Here is a 14,518-nt window from a genome sequence, read left to right on the forward strand (position 1 = left end):
GTTTTCATTCCTTATCTGAAAAAAGAGATCATAAATAACCTACAATGATAGAACTCTTGCAAAAGTCGAGCACGTAGTAAACTGTCATTTTTATCATTTTATTACAAAAATGTTCAGGAATACTATAAAGTTGTTTTAAAAATGAGATACATCTCTAAGCACTGACATAAAAAAACAACACATCCAATATCTATTAAGTGAAAAAAGCAAGATGCAAAATATATATATGATACTATTCCATGTTTGTTTTAAAAAACAACATATACCAGTTTAGAGAATAAAAACAAAACACATACACACCAGAAATATATACTCCAAGTTTCTGACAATAACGCAGGGAGGGAGTGTGGCAAGAGAATTAGAAATCTTTCACTTCCTATGTAATATTTTCTGTTATGTTTGAATTTTACATAGTAAACATGAATAATGAACATGAAAATTCAAAAGACATTTAACTTCCTAATGCTACTAAAGCAAGATGAAATTCGCTAATATATTAATTTTAAATTCTGTTATATTTATATTTCAAAGACCAGAAACATTAGTAATTTTACTTTAACTCCTCAAACAAGACATAATTAGTTCTCAGGTTTAAATGTTAGATTAACAAAGAGCATATTATTTAATTCCTAATTAAATTCTCAAGTATCCTTTCATAGCTAGTAAAATGATAAAAACAGTTGTGAAAATAGGCACACATAATTCCAATGTAAAAATATTAGAAAATATATTTAAAATTTTTAAATAATAATATATTTATTATATTTAACAAAGTTTCATAATCTCTATTCAATAACATTAAAACTGCTACAATTAACACTGGGAAAACTTACTGTAATACTAAAACAATCTATGACATCTGGACAGATGGGACTCCATGGAATTTCACTTGATCATAAAAGGATTCATGCTGAAGAAAAATCTTATATATTGTCTTCAGATAAGAATTTCATCATGTTTATATTCAGTTTTACAGGGTCAAGTTTTAGGGATAAAGAGTTACACTTCTGTGAAAATGGTTAAGTCTTACAAGTAAATAATTTGTAAAGTTTATAGTCACCCTCTCTTACCACCTTGCATTCCCTATTGCCTGTTTTTTAAACCAACGAAACCATAAGAAATCTTAAGCAACTGTCAAAAGTAAATTTGTCCATAAAAATTAATTTAGCTGCTATTTATAAAACACTATACCAGGCACTTTATACACATCTCTAAATTCCACCTTGAATACTAGCAACTATTAATTCCATTTTACAAATGAAAACTAGCTCACAGAGGTTACAAGACCAGCCTAAAACTTTATATCCAATAAATGAGGAAACTGGAATTTTAACTGAAAGCCAAAGTCTCACATCCTCTGTTTAAATGAAGACACAATGTACTAGTTTAAAAACAAATATTTTTAAATATTTCCTTTCTATAAAATCTTAAATGTACTCCCAGTAATAATTTATTTCTGAAATAACCATTACAGTAACCAGAAGTTTATTTTTTTTGTTTAAATACATGTAGTATAAATTTTAATTCAGTAAAATTGATATAACTGACCAATTGGGCAAGGGGATATCTGTTAAAGCTGAAAAGTTCGTTACATAATAAAGTAGGTTTTTCATAGGTGGATGTTAAAATATTGACAAATTTTAGTTAACTTACAAATTTTAGTTAACTTACCTGTTTTCACTTATGTACCCGTTTGTGTAATTAAAATTAAGTATGTATGAAAAGTTTAACTTCACAGAAAAGTTTTCTATATGTATTACGGTAATTTTAAATTTATACTGAATAGGTCCAGTAAATGAGTGCATTCACCAGTCACTGCAAGTAAACAAATGCACAAGGCTGGGGCATGGCTTAGCACACGTCGAAACATAGACCAGCATGCATTAAAACTGCTGCAAAAAGTCATGCCACACGACAATAGAACCAATTACCACCTGTGACGTGGTGTGATCACATGCTAATCATTCACAGAACAATGTTTACGAGCAGTGACTCTTGGATTTAAATATGTGGACTACAGCCGTAGATATGCAATATTTATTTATGTTGGCAAAATTAATAGTGTTTTTTCCAACATATGGTCTATTCACTAAAATTTGTTAAAACTAAGTGAATTAAATAACAAAAAGATAACCTGCTACTTTAATTATAAGCGAATATTGGTTGAAAGCATTTTATTTTATTTTTTAAAAGATTTTTAAGCCCTAGCCAGTTTGGCTCAGTGGTTAGAGTGTCAGTCGGCAGACTGAAGGGTCCCAGGTTCAATTCCAGCCAAGTGCACATACCTCGGTAGCAATCTCCATCCCTGGCCCTGGTCAGGAGGCAACCAGTCAATGTGTCTCTCTCACATCGATGCATCTCTCTCTCTCTCATTCTCTTTTCCACTCTCTCTGAAAAGCAATGGAAAAAATATCCTCCGATGAGGATAAAAAATTAAAAAAAGATTTTTAAGGATTTTTTTGTTTTTAATTGATTTTTTTTTTTCCTAGAGAGGGAGGAAGGGAGAGGGATAGAGAGATAATCAGCTGCCTCCTGCACGCCCCCTACTGGGGATCGAGCCCAAAACCTGGGCACGTGCCACCACCAGAAATCAAACCCTGACCCCTTGGTTCATGCGGCAATGCTCAACCACTGAGCAACACCAGATGGGGTAAAAGCATTTTAAAATTAACAGGGTGTTAATTTTCATGTACAATATATGGACCAGAAATTTTGTCCATTAAATCCAAAGTCCATTAAGACAAGATCTGAAAAGTCATGAGTTTATTGTATAAAACTGTCACATGGAATAAATTATTTTTTCATCTATAAACAACAAAGAAACAAACCTGTGTAGTCTTTCCAGACCCAGTTTCTCCTACAATCAAAACTACTTTATTTTCCTTAATTATTTTAACAATTTCTTCTTGTTTCTCAAACACTGGCAGAGACTGCCTGAAAGAATCAAATTCGGATTCTCCTCTTTTCACTGGAATCTGAGGTATGCCATTGTTAAGTCGCCCACTTGTCTTGCTCATTTCCCGGTTTTCTTTGAAAATGAATAAAAAAAATTTATTATCAACATTAAAAAATGTGTTAAAAACAAAGTAAGTGATTTTGTTCAAGTATTTCTTCTGTACTCAGTCTACATAAACTTAGTAAACAATGCCTCAACTGTTGTACTCCTATACTTAATATTCTTAAGAGAATATGTTACAAATTTCAGTATTACTTAGAAAGAAAATTTCTCAAAAGTAATTCCGGTACATAATGTTTACAAATGAACAAAAATCAATCATTCAATACCCATTGAAAATAAAACACAATTTGATATCTTAAAATGATTTTCAGGCTTATTTCTATCAATGACAAAGAAAGTTGAAATTTTATAGTAGGAAACATTGTGCATTATATTTATAAAGTCTGTTCCGTACAATGTGAAAACATATCATGAAAAAAATACCCTATATGTTTAAGTTAAACATGTAAGATTATGTGATCAAATAGAAAAATAGGTGTAAATATAAGGTCCTAATGCTTATCAAATTTCCTAATTGAGCATTTTAGCCAACATCTATACTTACCCTAAACAGATAGTAATAAAAAAGAGTCATGATGTATTTATATTCTTCACATAATTCAAAATATTTTGTATGTGTTTAAAATTTAAATTCCTTGATATCTAGTACCATGTGTTTTCTGCGTTCTGCAAACCTACTCCAATAGACTGAAAATTACGCACATTCTGTCACTTTCAGTAAAAAATAATATTCTCACTATGGAAGTTATTTTTTTAAATAGTGAAATTACAACTTAATTTAACAACCTAAATATATTATCTACCTTTCAGCAATATAATGTACTGAAGACTCTGTCCTGTCTCTTACCAGAAGCTAAAACCCAATTACAAATCTCATTCATTAGCATGTAACAGTAGTATAATATAGGAAAGTCTAGACCTTGTAGTCAAATTCCAGCTCTGCAGTTTACTGGCTGGTTGAGTGTAGCCTTGAACAAATTATTTAACTTCTCTGAACCTCAGTTTATTCACCTTTGAGATAGGGGAAATTCTTACCTTGCAAGAGTTGCTATGAGGCCCTATATAAAGAGTTTAGTATACTGCCTAGCACACAATACGTGCTCAATAAATGATAGCCATCACTACGACACTTAAAAAGAAAACTTGACTAACTTCATGACATGCCTTAACACTGCATTTCATTCCAAAATTTTTAAAAGTCTTAATCATTTCAATAGGCTATTAAAATTGGGAAATCTTATTTCATCTTAGTATTTAAAATGGAAAAGAACAGTCATCAAATAAACACAGAAGCTCCCCAGAAAATACATACCAGCTTCAACTGCAAACACATTTCCTCTTTCTGTTTTAGGCAGAAGTTCAGTACGTTCTTTATTGGTGACAGGAAATCTTTGAATTAGGCTCCTAACAGCATGTTTTGTATTATGAGTCAAGTTACAGGTCATCATTGCATGAGCTGTTTCTGATCCATCTTTCTTCTTCACAGTTAGGTATCTATTTGCTCCCTTTCTGAATATTAATAAAAATCATTTATTTACTATATATAGTCAATTTGTTCACATATGATATATGCCTACTTAGAAAACACATCTCAAGCAAAACACTGAAAAAAATCAAAATTATTTGGGAGATGCCGAAAATCCAGAAAAACTCAAAGAGGGTTGTGGTGCTATAGTGGCCACAAGACCACTTTCAATCAAAATTTCAAAATGCTGCAAATCCAATTTTAAATCTATAAAAATGGCTTACTTACCCACAAGTGTTAAAATTTGTCTTAGCAGACTTCATGGTGTATGAAACATCAACAGTTAATTCATGCTTGGAAGCATACAGAGGGAAAAACACACACAATCTGAATAACAGAATCTAAAAGTGAAAATTAAAAAGTTACGGTTCACTGTCCAGACTAACATATCCCACTGAATGTCTCCACAGTATGCTGGTAATGTCACACTCCCATGAAAATCTGTTAAGAGAGCGAAGTTTAGGGTTGGACCAAAAAAGCATAAGTCAGCATTACTGGTAAGAATTTTCAAATGCATATTGGGGAAAAAAGTGTTTCTCAAAGTTTCTGGTACTAGCCTTCAAATATAAGGCAATGATGATTTATAACTGTTCTCAACTTATTTAGTATAGGTATATTTGTTTCTTCAAGTGGTCCAGGGCTGACCATGTTAAACACACAGGAAGTCTTCAAATGTGTTTTGAATGATTGAATAACATATGTCTATAATATAGTTCAAAGTAGTACTAGTAAATACTACACCAACATGGGTTTGAATTGCAGCTCTACCACTTACTAGCTGTGGGACTATAAGCACATTATTTAATAGCTCTGAGCCCAACATCATCATCATCATCATCATCATCATCATCATCATCCCTGCCTCAAAAGACTGTGCATATGATTAAATAAGATAATGCATGTAAAAGGCAGTATCTGTTACAGAGTAAGCACTAAATAAATGAAAGCTATTATTATAATTATAGTGAGGAAAAATATCATTTGTTATATTTTTTAAAAATTTACCCAAAATATTTGATTAAATGTTTTACCATTTGTTAATGCACTCTCATATTATAGAAATGAGCAACATAGCCATAAATACAATGACAAATACATGTATGATTTTCCTAATTTTCATTAGGTTAAAAATTTTTCAACATCTTCACTATAAGAATGATATATAACTGGGGATTAACCTATACAGTTTTAGCTATCTAAGGCTTCAAAGTGAGGCTTTCAATTTATCAAGATTTTTAATTTCTGGAATTCTTTAATGAATTATAAGCTTTCTATGCTGTCATCTACTCCTTAACAAGTGCTTAGTGATGCTTAAATGATGGCATAAAGATGAAATAATCAAATTTAACCTGGTCTAGAAATTTTAGTTATTTCCATGGTAAATTGGAATTATTGGATTCTAGAGATGTTCTCTGTACCTGGACCATTCTGAAACTTCAGCACAGCTGCTACAGACTCAATCATTCATTCCCCTCTATGCCATTTACTTCACAAAATTTTAACTACAGAAGGTAGGAAGTATGCTGAAATGAGCACTAGAGCAAGAGTAAGGAGGCTTGTGTTCCGTTAGTAATACTCTTTCAACTAGCTATACAATCAAATGTAAATGATTGTGCTTTTCTGACACTGCATACTAGTTATTTTTAAAATCTCTACTACTTCTATCAGCTCCAAATGCTTTCATTTTCTTAAAAAATCACCTCAGGAAACTTTTGGCTATCTTTTACCTTTAACTAATTTTTTAAATTCCTTTATTCATTCATTCAATCATTCATCATATATTGAGCACCTACTGTCTGCCAGGTACTATACTAGAAGCTGGGATTACAAAGTTGAGTAAAATATATTCTTTCCTGAATAAACTCACAACTAAAATAATGGGTCAGATTGAAACTTTTCTAATAATAAAAATGCCTAATGATAATTCAGCATTTTTATGTATAAAAATAATTTTTATAAAATTATTTATATATACACAAATATATACATTTAAAATTTATGTATAAAAATAACTCATACTAAGCAGGTGTGAGTACTTAGACATTACCATTTAAAATTTACTGAATTAGCTTGAACATGGATGGCGGGACAGAAAGATAAACATCAACTTGATAGTTTTTTAATGTTAGTAAAAGATTCTACTTGTGGGTATTAGTGCTTGTTCCTACCACATTCACCACAGTGACACTGATATATAATAAAAAGATTAGAAAAATTTTTGGTAAAATATTCACCTTTTCAGTGTGAGAATGGAAACACTCAATACATCAGAGATTTTTCCTACTATGTAAATTAACACATTGATATCTCCTCATTCTTTCATTTCAAAGTAACTGACACCATGCTTTGCCAAAAACTGTAAATCTCCTTGACTAAACAAAATTAACTAGAAACTAGCTACAAGATGTGGAAATGATGCTAGATAACTGAAATTCACATGGACTTTTAAAAGTAATAAAATGCAAGCCCCATATGCAACTTTTAAATATAAAAATAAATGTATGAAAATTACAGATAAGAACATCATAACTTCTAACTTTAAAGGGTAAAAGTAAGCAATACATGCTATGATGAATAATTGGCATTTCAATGTCTTCTTCCTTTTAAAGAAAAATGATGACGTAACTAATCAAATTTGATGCAACTTTAATATTAATCAGTTTATCAATTTACATAGCGTGTTACTGAATATTTAAGATGCTAAAATACAGCCATACACATCACTATTCCCCACTTTCTAAATCTGTGAACAATTTAAAAGATCAGTTATAGTACTGACTTTTAAAATAAAATGACTGCTTTTAAAATAAAAAACTCAAGGAACTAACATCTCTAAAAAAAAAAAAATACTATACATGCATTTCATGCCCAGTAAATGCTTAATTTCATATCTCCTTAATTTATACTTCTGTTAGGCAGATAGGTGAAAATATCTAACTCTAAACGATTTTCTCTCCAATACTGTAATACAAATTTGCAAATTTATTAAAGTTTACATCATATTAATTTGCACATTTTTTATGAATACCTAGAAATTAATAAACCAACCAGTTAACTTTGTCACTAAACACAGTTGCTTTCATGTCAGGACACTTATGTCTGTAGTAAATTTGTTCTTTCTGTGACTACTCACAGCTCCCAGGACACTGCTATGAACTCATTGTGAACATCAAAAATTAATTAAACATTAACTATGTTCAAATCCTGGCTCTGCCACTTGCTCTAGCTGTGTGATCTTGGGAAAATTACTTAACCTCTCCAATCTTGAATTACCTCACCTGTAATATAGGTACCAGATGTTAATCATAGAGCCTATTGAATAATATTATTGTGAATATTAAATGATAATCTACTTAGAGCACTCAGCATATGCCTGTTTCATAAGAGGCCTTAATAAGTGTTAACTGATATTATTATTAGGCACCGTAGACTTTTTTTCAATGGATGTCCAAAAATTCACTACAGAGTTCAAAACTTTGAACCCATTTTTCCTCCTTTAGCTAGGGGAAAATAGGAGTGCAGCATGTGACCTGCCATGGCAAAAGGCAATAACCCAAGTCTGAGAAGGGGGGCTTTCCTGTAGGGTAGAGCCTCCAGTCAGGATGAGTAAAGCACTTGCATACTTATTAAGCAGTGATTTGAGCAATAATAGGATAAGAAACCTATACTTGGAAAACTTACTTTTATATAATTTATAATTTATCTTTCCACAAGTTTTTAATAGTTCATTTTATAATTTCATTTTTCTAACTTGGACTAAGAAGACTAAAACAGAGATTTTGTTTTGTTCAGAAAAGTGTGCTCTTAAAACCAACACAATGACCCCAGTTGAGAAGAAAAAAAAACTCTAAGGAGGTGATATTTTGGTATGGGCAAACTTGACTATAATTCCAAATAAAAAGCTTTAGGATATACTAAAGAACACAAAATGCGGGTGTGACTCCATTAATACTATTTTTTCCAAAAGATGAGCAATTATAAAAAATAATCAATTGCAAAGTAAATTCAACTCTTTAGGAGGAGATGAAAAACAAAATCCAAAACATATGGCTTCATTTTGAAAAATGGGAGATCAAAAACAAAAGAAAGGGATCAGAAAAAAATTAAAATTATCACACAGTAAGCATAGAATCTATTTTTTTAAACCTTAGAAGAAACTCAAAATAAACAATCACAGAATCTTAACTAAAACAAAGAAATTAACTCCTTCATATTTTACATTTTTTAAAATGGGCCTTTAAAAAATAGGCCTTTAGAGTTTAAGAGACATGACCAAAGCTAGAGAATAAGGCAGGGAGAGACTGGGAGTAAAATCAAGGTTTCCTGACCTTTCCTCTACACCAGGTTCTCTCTTAAATGGGTATGAAGGAACAATAATACCAGACACAGAATTTTAAAAACAGAAAAACTAATTTCCTAAATTAATGAAGTTAATGCTAGGAGGTCAAAAAAAATCTTTACTCAAGGGTGAACAGAAAAACCCATGAAATATAAGTCAGGCACAAATTCTCAAATAAATGAAAATAAAAGATTTGAGAAGTATATTCAAAGTGATTTAGTTCTTTATATATGTGAAAAGAAGGAAAGGCATTTGAAAAGCACGAAGACCACTAGATAAACATTGTACTATGTTTGTTCAAAGATAAAAAAGGGCAGCAAAAAAGCTAGGGAATTTTGTAAGAGGTATTGTGGAGCACTGGATATTGATAATAGGGACTGGACAAGTAGGCAGGGTTGCCTTGCTTCCCTTAGATTCTCTTTTCCTTTCTTCCTCTCTCTCTGTCTCTTCAGTGTTTCCTTATCCCCCCTTTTTATCCTGATAACTTCTTTCTTGCTCTCCACTTCCCCAGACGTTTCTCCACTCTGGACCATACCTTAAACAATCATGCTACTGAACAGAAGTAGAGGTAGTCTATTCAAATGGACTGCTTTCCTAAAAGTAATTTCTAATTGTCATTTCTAAGTTAATTGTTCAGATTTCAGAACCCATTTAACCAAAGAAATGGTATAGCTGAAGAACTGTGCATTTATAACAAATGTTTTCTAATGCAGGCTCACAACCTCTCATTAGCAACTCTTAAACTCAAATAGCTCTGAAAGATTTTTATTAGCCTGCAGCAACTTCTACTGGCAGTAAAGCCTGTTTAAATTGACATGAGGCTATTTCTAGTCTTTATCTATCTTAATGTGAATATTCATACACTTTCCAGTAGAAATATTAATGTGATTAAAAGTGATGCCTACACCTTATTAGGGGTATTACATAACATACTGAAATTATACTCTAATACTTTTCTAAAATCAGAAAAGCATGAATCTCAAAACATACTTGATCCAGGTATTTTTGGGTAAAGGATTATGCCCCTGTACTCTATTTTTATTTCCAAGTGCAATATTTTACCCATCCAGAGAACTCTAATATGGGGTTGCTCAGGAACCTAGACACTGTTCCAGCACTGGCCTTGGTGATGTTCAAAATGCTAAGCTAAATCCCCTGTCAGTAATGTATCACTGTTGTGCAAGACATACCTACATCAACTAAACCTTAGAACCTTCCTACTATTTCTTTATTAATATATTTACTTAATAAAGTATTGTTTTCCTCATCTTAACCTAAAAACTAGTAAGCTGAAATTTTATCTTCCCCCGACTTCCCCTCAGTGGTTCTCAACCAAGGGCAATTTTGCTCCCTTGGGAACATTTTGGCAATGTCTAGAGGCATCTTTGGTTGTGACAACTGGGAATGGAGGTGTTACTGGTATGTATAGGGGTAAAGGCTTAAACAACCTACAATGCAAGAAGAGGTCCTCCAAAATAAAAAAGTATCCAGTCCAAAATGTCACTAGCTCCAATATTGAGAAACCCGGCTATATGTCAATCCCACCATCCTTAGTCTCAAAACGAAACAGTTCCACAGAATTTTAGAGTCCTTCAATTCAGATAGCTCAAATGACCTTTCCCCACTATGGATCCGTGACTTTCAAAAAATAGGTATTGTTTCCTCCTGTTCCATTTTATTTAATCAGTTCTAATCATCAGATTATTGAGTTGGTAAGAAAAAAAAACAAAAAAAAACGTGTTCTAAAGCTTATCATTACAGTACAGTAACACTAAAAGAAATTCTGTAAATAATTATACTTATTATCTTTAGTCCATCCATTCTTTAAAAATAAAAAACGGAGAATTCATTTCAATGAAATAAGAAGATATTTTTCTCAAGCAATCAACTTCAATTTTTAAACTATTTTTCTTACATTTTAAAGTTTACTTTTTTTTTGCCCCTATGGAAAACCAAAAAAAAGGGGGGGTGGGGGACACGAAGAAAAGAAAGTGCTGAGTTTGGTACAGACATGAATCAGTTTATCTACATACAACATAATTAAGAATGTGAATATAGAATAGTACTGACTATTTAAATATAGTCAGAATCATTTCTCTTTTCTTGGTAAATAATTTTCTTTAAATAGGAAAAGCTATCAGCTTACCCTTTACTTTTAGAGACCAAACCAAGAGATTGACTCAATCGATGAATAAAGGCTCGTTCAGTACTGGTCAAAGAAGAAGGAAATTCCATTTCTGTAAGGGAGAAAAACACAAAGTACCATTTGGGGACAGGCAATTTTCTTTCAAGGTGCTTCAATATGCATACGTAGATATAAAATATGAAAAAAATCATATAAGCATATAATCAAATTTATTCTATTTTATGTGAAAAGTAGATATTCAACAACTACTGAATGTCTACCACAGTTACAGTAATAAAAATTAAATCTAAGTGTATAAAGAGTTCTAATGGTTCACCAAAGATTCTACTTATTTGTGAGTTGGTATGATGACTGATGAACATATTTTACTATTTTAACTTAGTCCTTACTTGCTTAATAATTAAAAAAATGTTTATTTCCTTCCGTGGTGAGTTATGCTCCAGCATTATGAATGCTCGACATCAAACTCTATCTTCTTTGCCTTCAAAACTGTACAGACTTCGTATTTCACCAGATCAAAACGGATTTGCTGTGATTTATGGTTGAGGCTGTACCTTTGTTTAAAGTAAGTTCAGAATCACTCTGTTCAGGTCATTCCCAGTTTGGGACTGTAAGCCTCCAGAGTTGGGGGGGGTCCCCTATTTAGGCAGGCAAACCCGAATGAGCCCTCAATATACTGTACTTATCACCAGAGGTCAGCTGCTGGGTCTGCACTGTGTGACCCAACACAAGCAGCTCTCTACCCTTAAGACGTGCGCAAGACGTTTCATACACCAAAACAAGTTTAAGTGTCGAGCGCGATGCTTCTAGGATTTAAACAAAGCACTACATACTGCCAGTGCATTTGTCTGATTTCCTTCTGCTCTTCTTGCGTAGCTTAAATGACCCACAACTTCCTTTAAAAAAAAAAAAAAAAAATGTAGCGGCTTATCAATACTTAAACACTGTGGCTTAGCCGCCCAAGGCTGCCAAACAGCCTCTCCCTGGGGAAAAGAAGCGCCTCCTGCGAGGGAGCAACCTGACTTTTTCCCCTGATGCTACACGAGCTCCCGCAACCCCGCCAATCAGCAAGAGGCCCCGCGGTCGTCCGCATCCACGGGAGGTACCCCCGCGGCCCGGTGAGCCCCCTCCTCCGAGGCTGCCCCTTCGCACCCGGGGTGAGGGAGTGGGGAGGTGGGGCAGCCGGCGGGGCGCCTACCAGGAACCTCACCTTTCTGGTCCCCATATCGGAAGCGCTCCAGAGCGATATTGACCGCGATCTTCACCTCCTCGTCTATACGAACGTCCTTCAGCCCCTTGGCCCGGGCACCGCCCCCAGGGCCACACTGCGCCGGGCCGCCCCCGCCGCCGCCGCCGCCAGGAGCCGGTGGCCGTGGGGAGACGCTGCTCGGCCTGGACATGGCCCTGAGGTCACCCCGCCGGGAAGCGGCCAGGCTTGCGGGCTGACGGTCAACGATAAGGACAGCGGGCCACTGCCGTACCCGACCGCTCCACTGGCGCCCCGCGCTGTGCCGAAGTCACCGGGAAGCCCCAGTCAGTCACCACAACAGCCGAGGAAGCGCGGGCGCCGCTGAAGCCCGGGCGTGGCCTAGAGAGCGAGCGTGATGGCGTCACCGGCGTGACCTCAGCGTGCCGGCGGCCCCTCGCCTCCCCGCGCTGCCCCTCACCCAGACGCTCGGAACCCGGCTGAGCCTCCGGCGGGCGTCTGCGCGGCCCCGCGCTCGCGGGCGCTCTTATTCACACCCGGCCCGGTCGCTCGTTGCGTTCAGTCCTTCCTGCCTTCATTCGTTCAATAAGCACGGACGGGCCCTGCGAGCACTCTGGGGAACCAAACACACGTTTCCTACCATCTTGGAGTTCACATGCTAGGGGGGGTAGAGTTGCCGGATGTAGCAAATAAAAATACAGGGCGCCCGGGTTTTTTTGAATTTCAGAAAACCGAATAATTTTTTAGCATATGTATATCCAGTGCAATATTTGGGAACATATATAGTAAAAAATCATTCATTACCTGAAATACAGATTTAACGGAACGTCTGTATTTTATCTGCCAATCCTAAATGGGACTGACAGACAATAAACAAGTAGATGCCTAAATGATAGTTATAAGTGCCATGGGAGGTGATGGAATAGGAAGCTGGAACCCTTTAATTTAGGTAGGAGGTCAAGGAAGATTAGGAGAAGACTCACTTGTTTGTATACAGTCCCACTAACATAAACCTGATCCCAGCCACCTTAACTGCTTTTGTTCTGGTTTTCCAGTGATCCATTCTCCAGGCTGCAACCAGAGTTATCTTTTTAATATAAGCCAGGTAGGATGACACACCTATGTAAAGCACTCCAATAGCTCCTTGTTGCAACTAATTTCTTTCTGTCCCTTGGTGTTTACCAAGCTCGTTACAGTCAGGGCAATTTTCCAGTTGCATCGTTTCCTCCTGCTCAAGACAATCCTCACCCAGTACTTCATATGGATGCCTCTTTCTCATCATTTAAAGCAGGATTCCATCCCTTACCTGGACAGTCTCCCACAGCAATCTGTTATTTATCACCGAAATTATTTGATTTATATATCATTTGCTCTTCCCACTAGAATAAAACCTCCTTAAGAGCAGGAAACTTGTTTGCTCTTCCCACTAGAATAAAACCTCCTTAAGAGCAGGAACCTTATCTTGTTTGTCACTATTTCATCAGCAGCTAGCACTGCATAGATACACAATAAGTATTTTTTGGCCACATTTTATTTTTTTTTAATTTTTAAAAAATATATCTTTATTGATTTCAGAGAGAGGAAAGGAGAGGGAGAGAGAGAGAGAAACACCAATGATGAGAGAGTCATTGATCGGCTGCCTCCTGCAGGTCCCCGACTGGGGATCGAGCCCGCAACCTGGGCATGTGCCCTGACCAGGAATCGAACCTCGATCACCTGGATCCTAGGTCCACACTCAACTGCTGAGCCATGCCCAGCCGGGCATGGCCATATTTTAGAATCTAGAATTAGGTTTGATTGTCTCTAGACCCTCCAAAAACTTGCCTGTATTTCCTTGAGCTCTTAATCTCTTTGGCTACTAGATAGAGTTCTGGATAAGCAGAAATAAGTCCTATATTCTGATCCTTTCATGGTTACCAGTGAATTCTGTAAACATTTACTACTGCCTTGATCTCTGTGTATCTTAATTTCCTTAGGTGTGCAATAATAATGTCTGCCACATATTAAGTGCCCAGAGGTACTATTCTCCCAATCCTCACAAAACTATATGGAGTAGTTATAGTACCTCATGATACAAATAAGGAAATAGGCTGGATGAAATGGCCAAAGGCCGTGCTATTGGTAATTAATGAATTAGGGGTGAAAACCAGGCCCAGCCTAGCTTCATTCCAGGGCAAAACATATATAGTAGATAATAGCTGGGTGCACTAATTATATTGTGATAAGACTGAAAACATTTTACACGGGGTCAGCCACATACTGCTTTCAAGCTCACTCCAAAA

General features: G+C 35.3%; 1 protein-coding gene across 2 annotated transcripts in view; it reads right to left on the reverse strand.

Annotated features, from left to right (window-relative positions):
• The window catches only part of YTHDC2 (YTH N6-methyladenosine RNA binding protein C2), a 62,424-nt gene extending 49,805 nt beyond the window's left edge, over window positions 1-12,619 (reverse strand). For both annotated transcript variants that reach the window (XM_081131161.1, XM_081131162.1), the window contains exons 1-4: window positions 12,240-12,619; window positions 11,030-11,120; window positions 4,332-4,528; window positions 2,829-3,028 (exon numbers count right to left, since the gene is read on the reverse strand). In XM_081131161.1, coding sequence (XP_080987287.1) covers window positions 2,829-3,028; window positions 4,332-4,528; window positions 11,030-11,120; window positions 12,240-12,429 — 678 coding nt within the window. In that variant the 5' untranslated portion in view covers window positions 12,430-12,619. The remainder of the gene's footprint in view (window positions 1-2,828; window positions 3,029-4,331; window positions 4,529-11,029; window positions 11,121-12,239) is intronic.
• Between the last annotated feature and the right edge of the window lie 1,899 nt (window positions 12,620-14,518).

This window comes from Miniopterus schreibersii, assembly GCF_964146895.1.
Source record: "Miniopterus schreibersii genome assembly, chromosome: 3".
Lineage (NCBI taxonomy): Eukaryota > Metazoa > Chordata > Mammalia > Chiroptera > Miniopteridae > Miniopterus > Miniopterus schreibersii.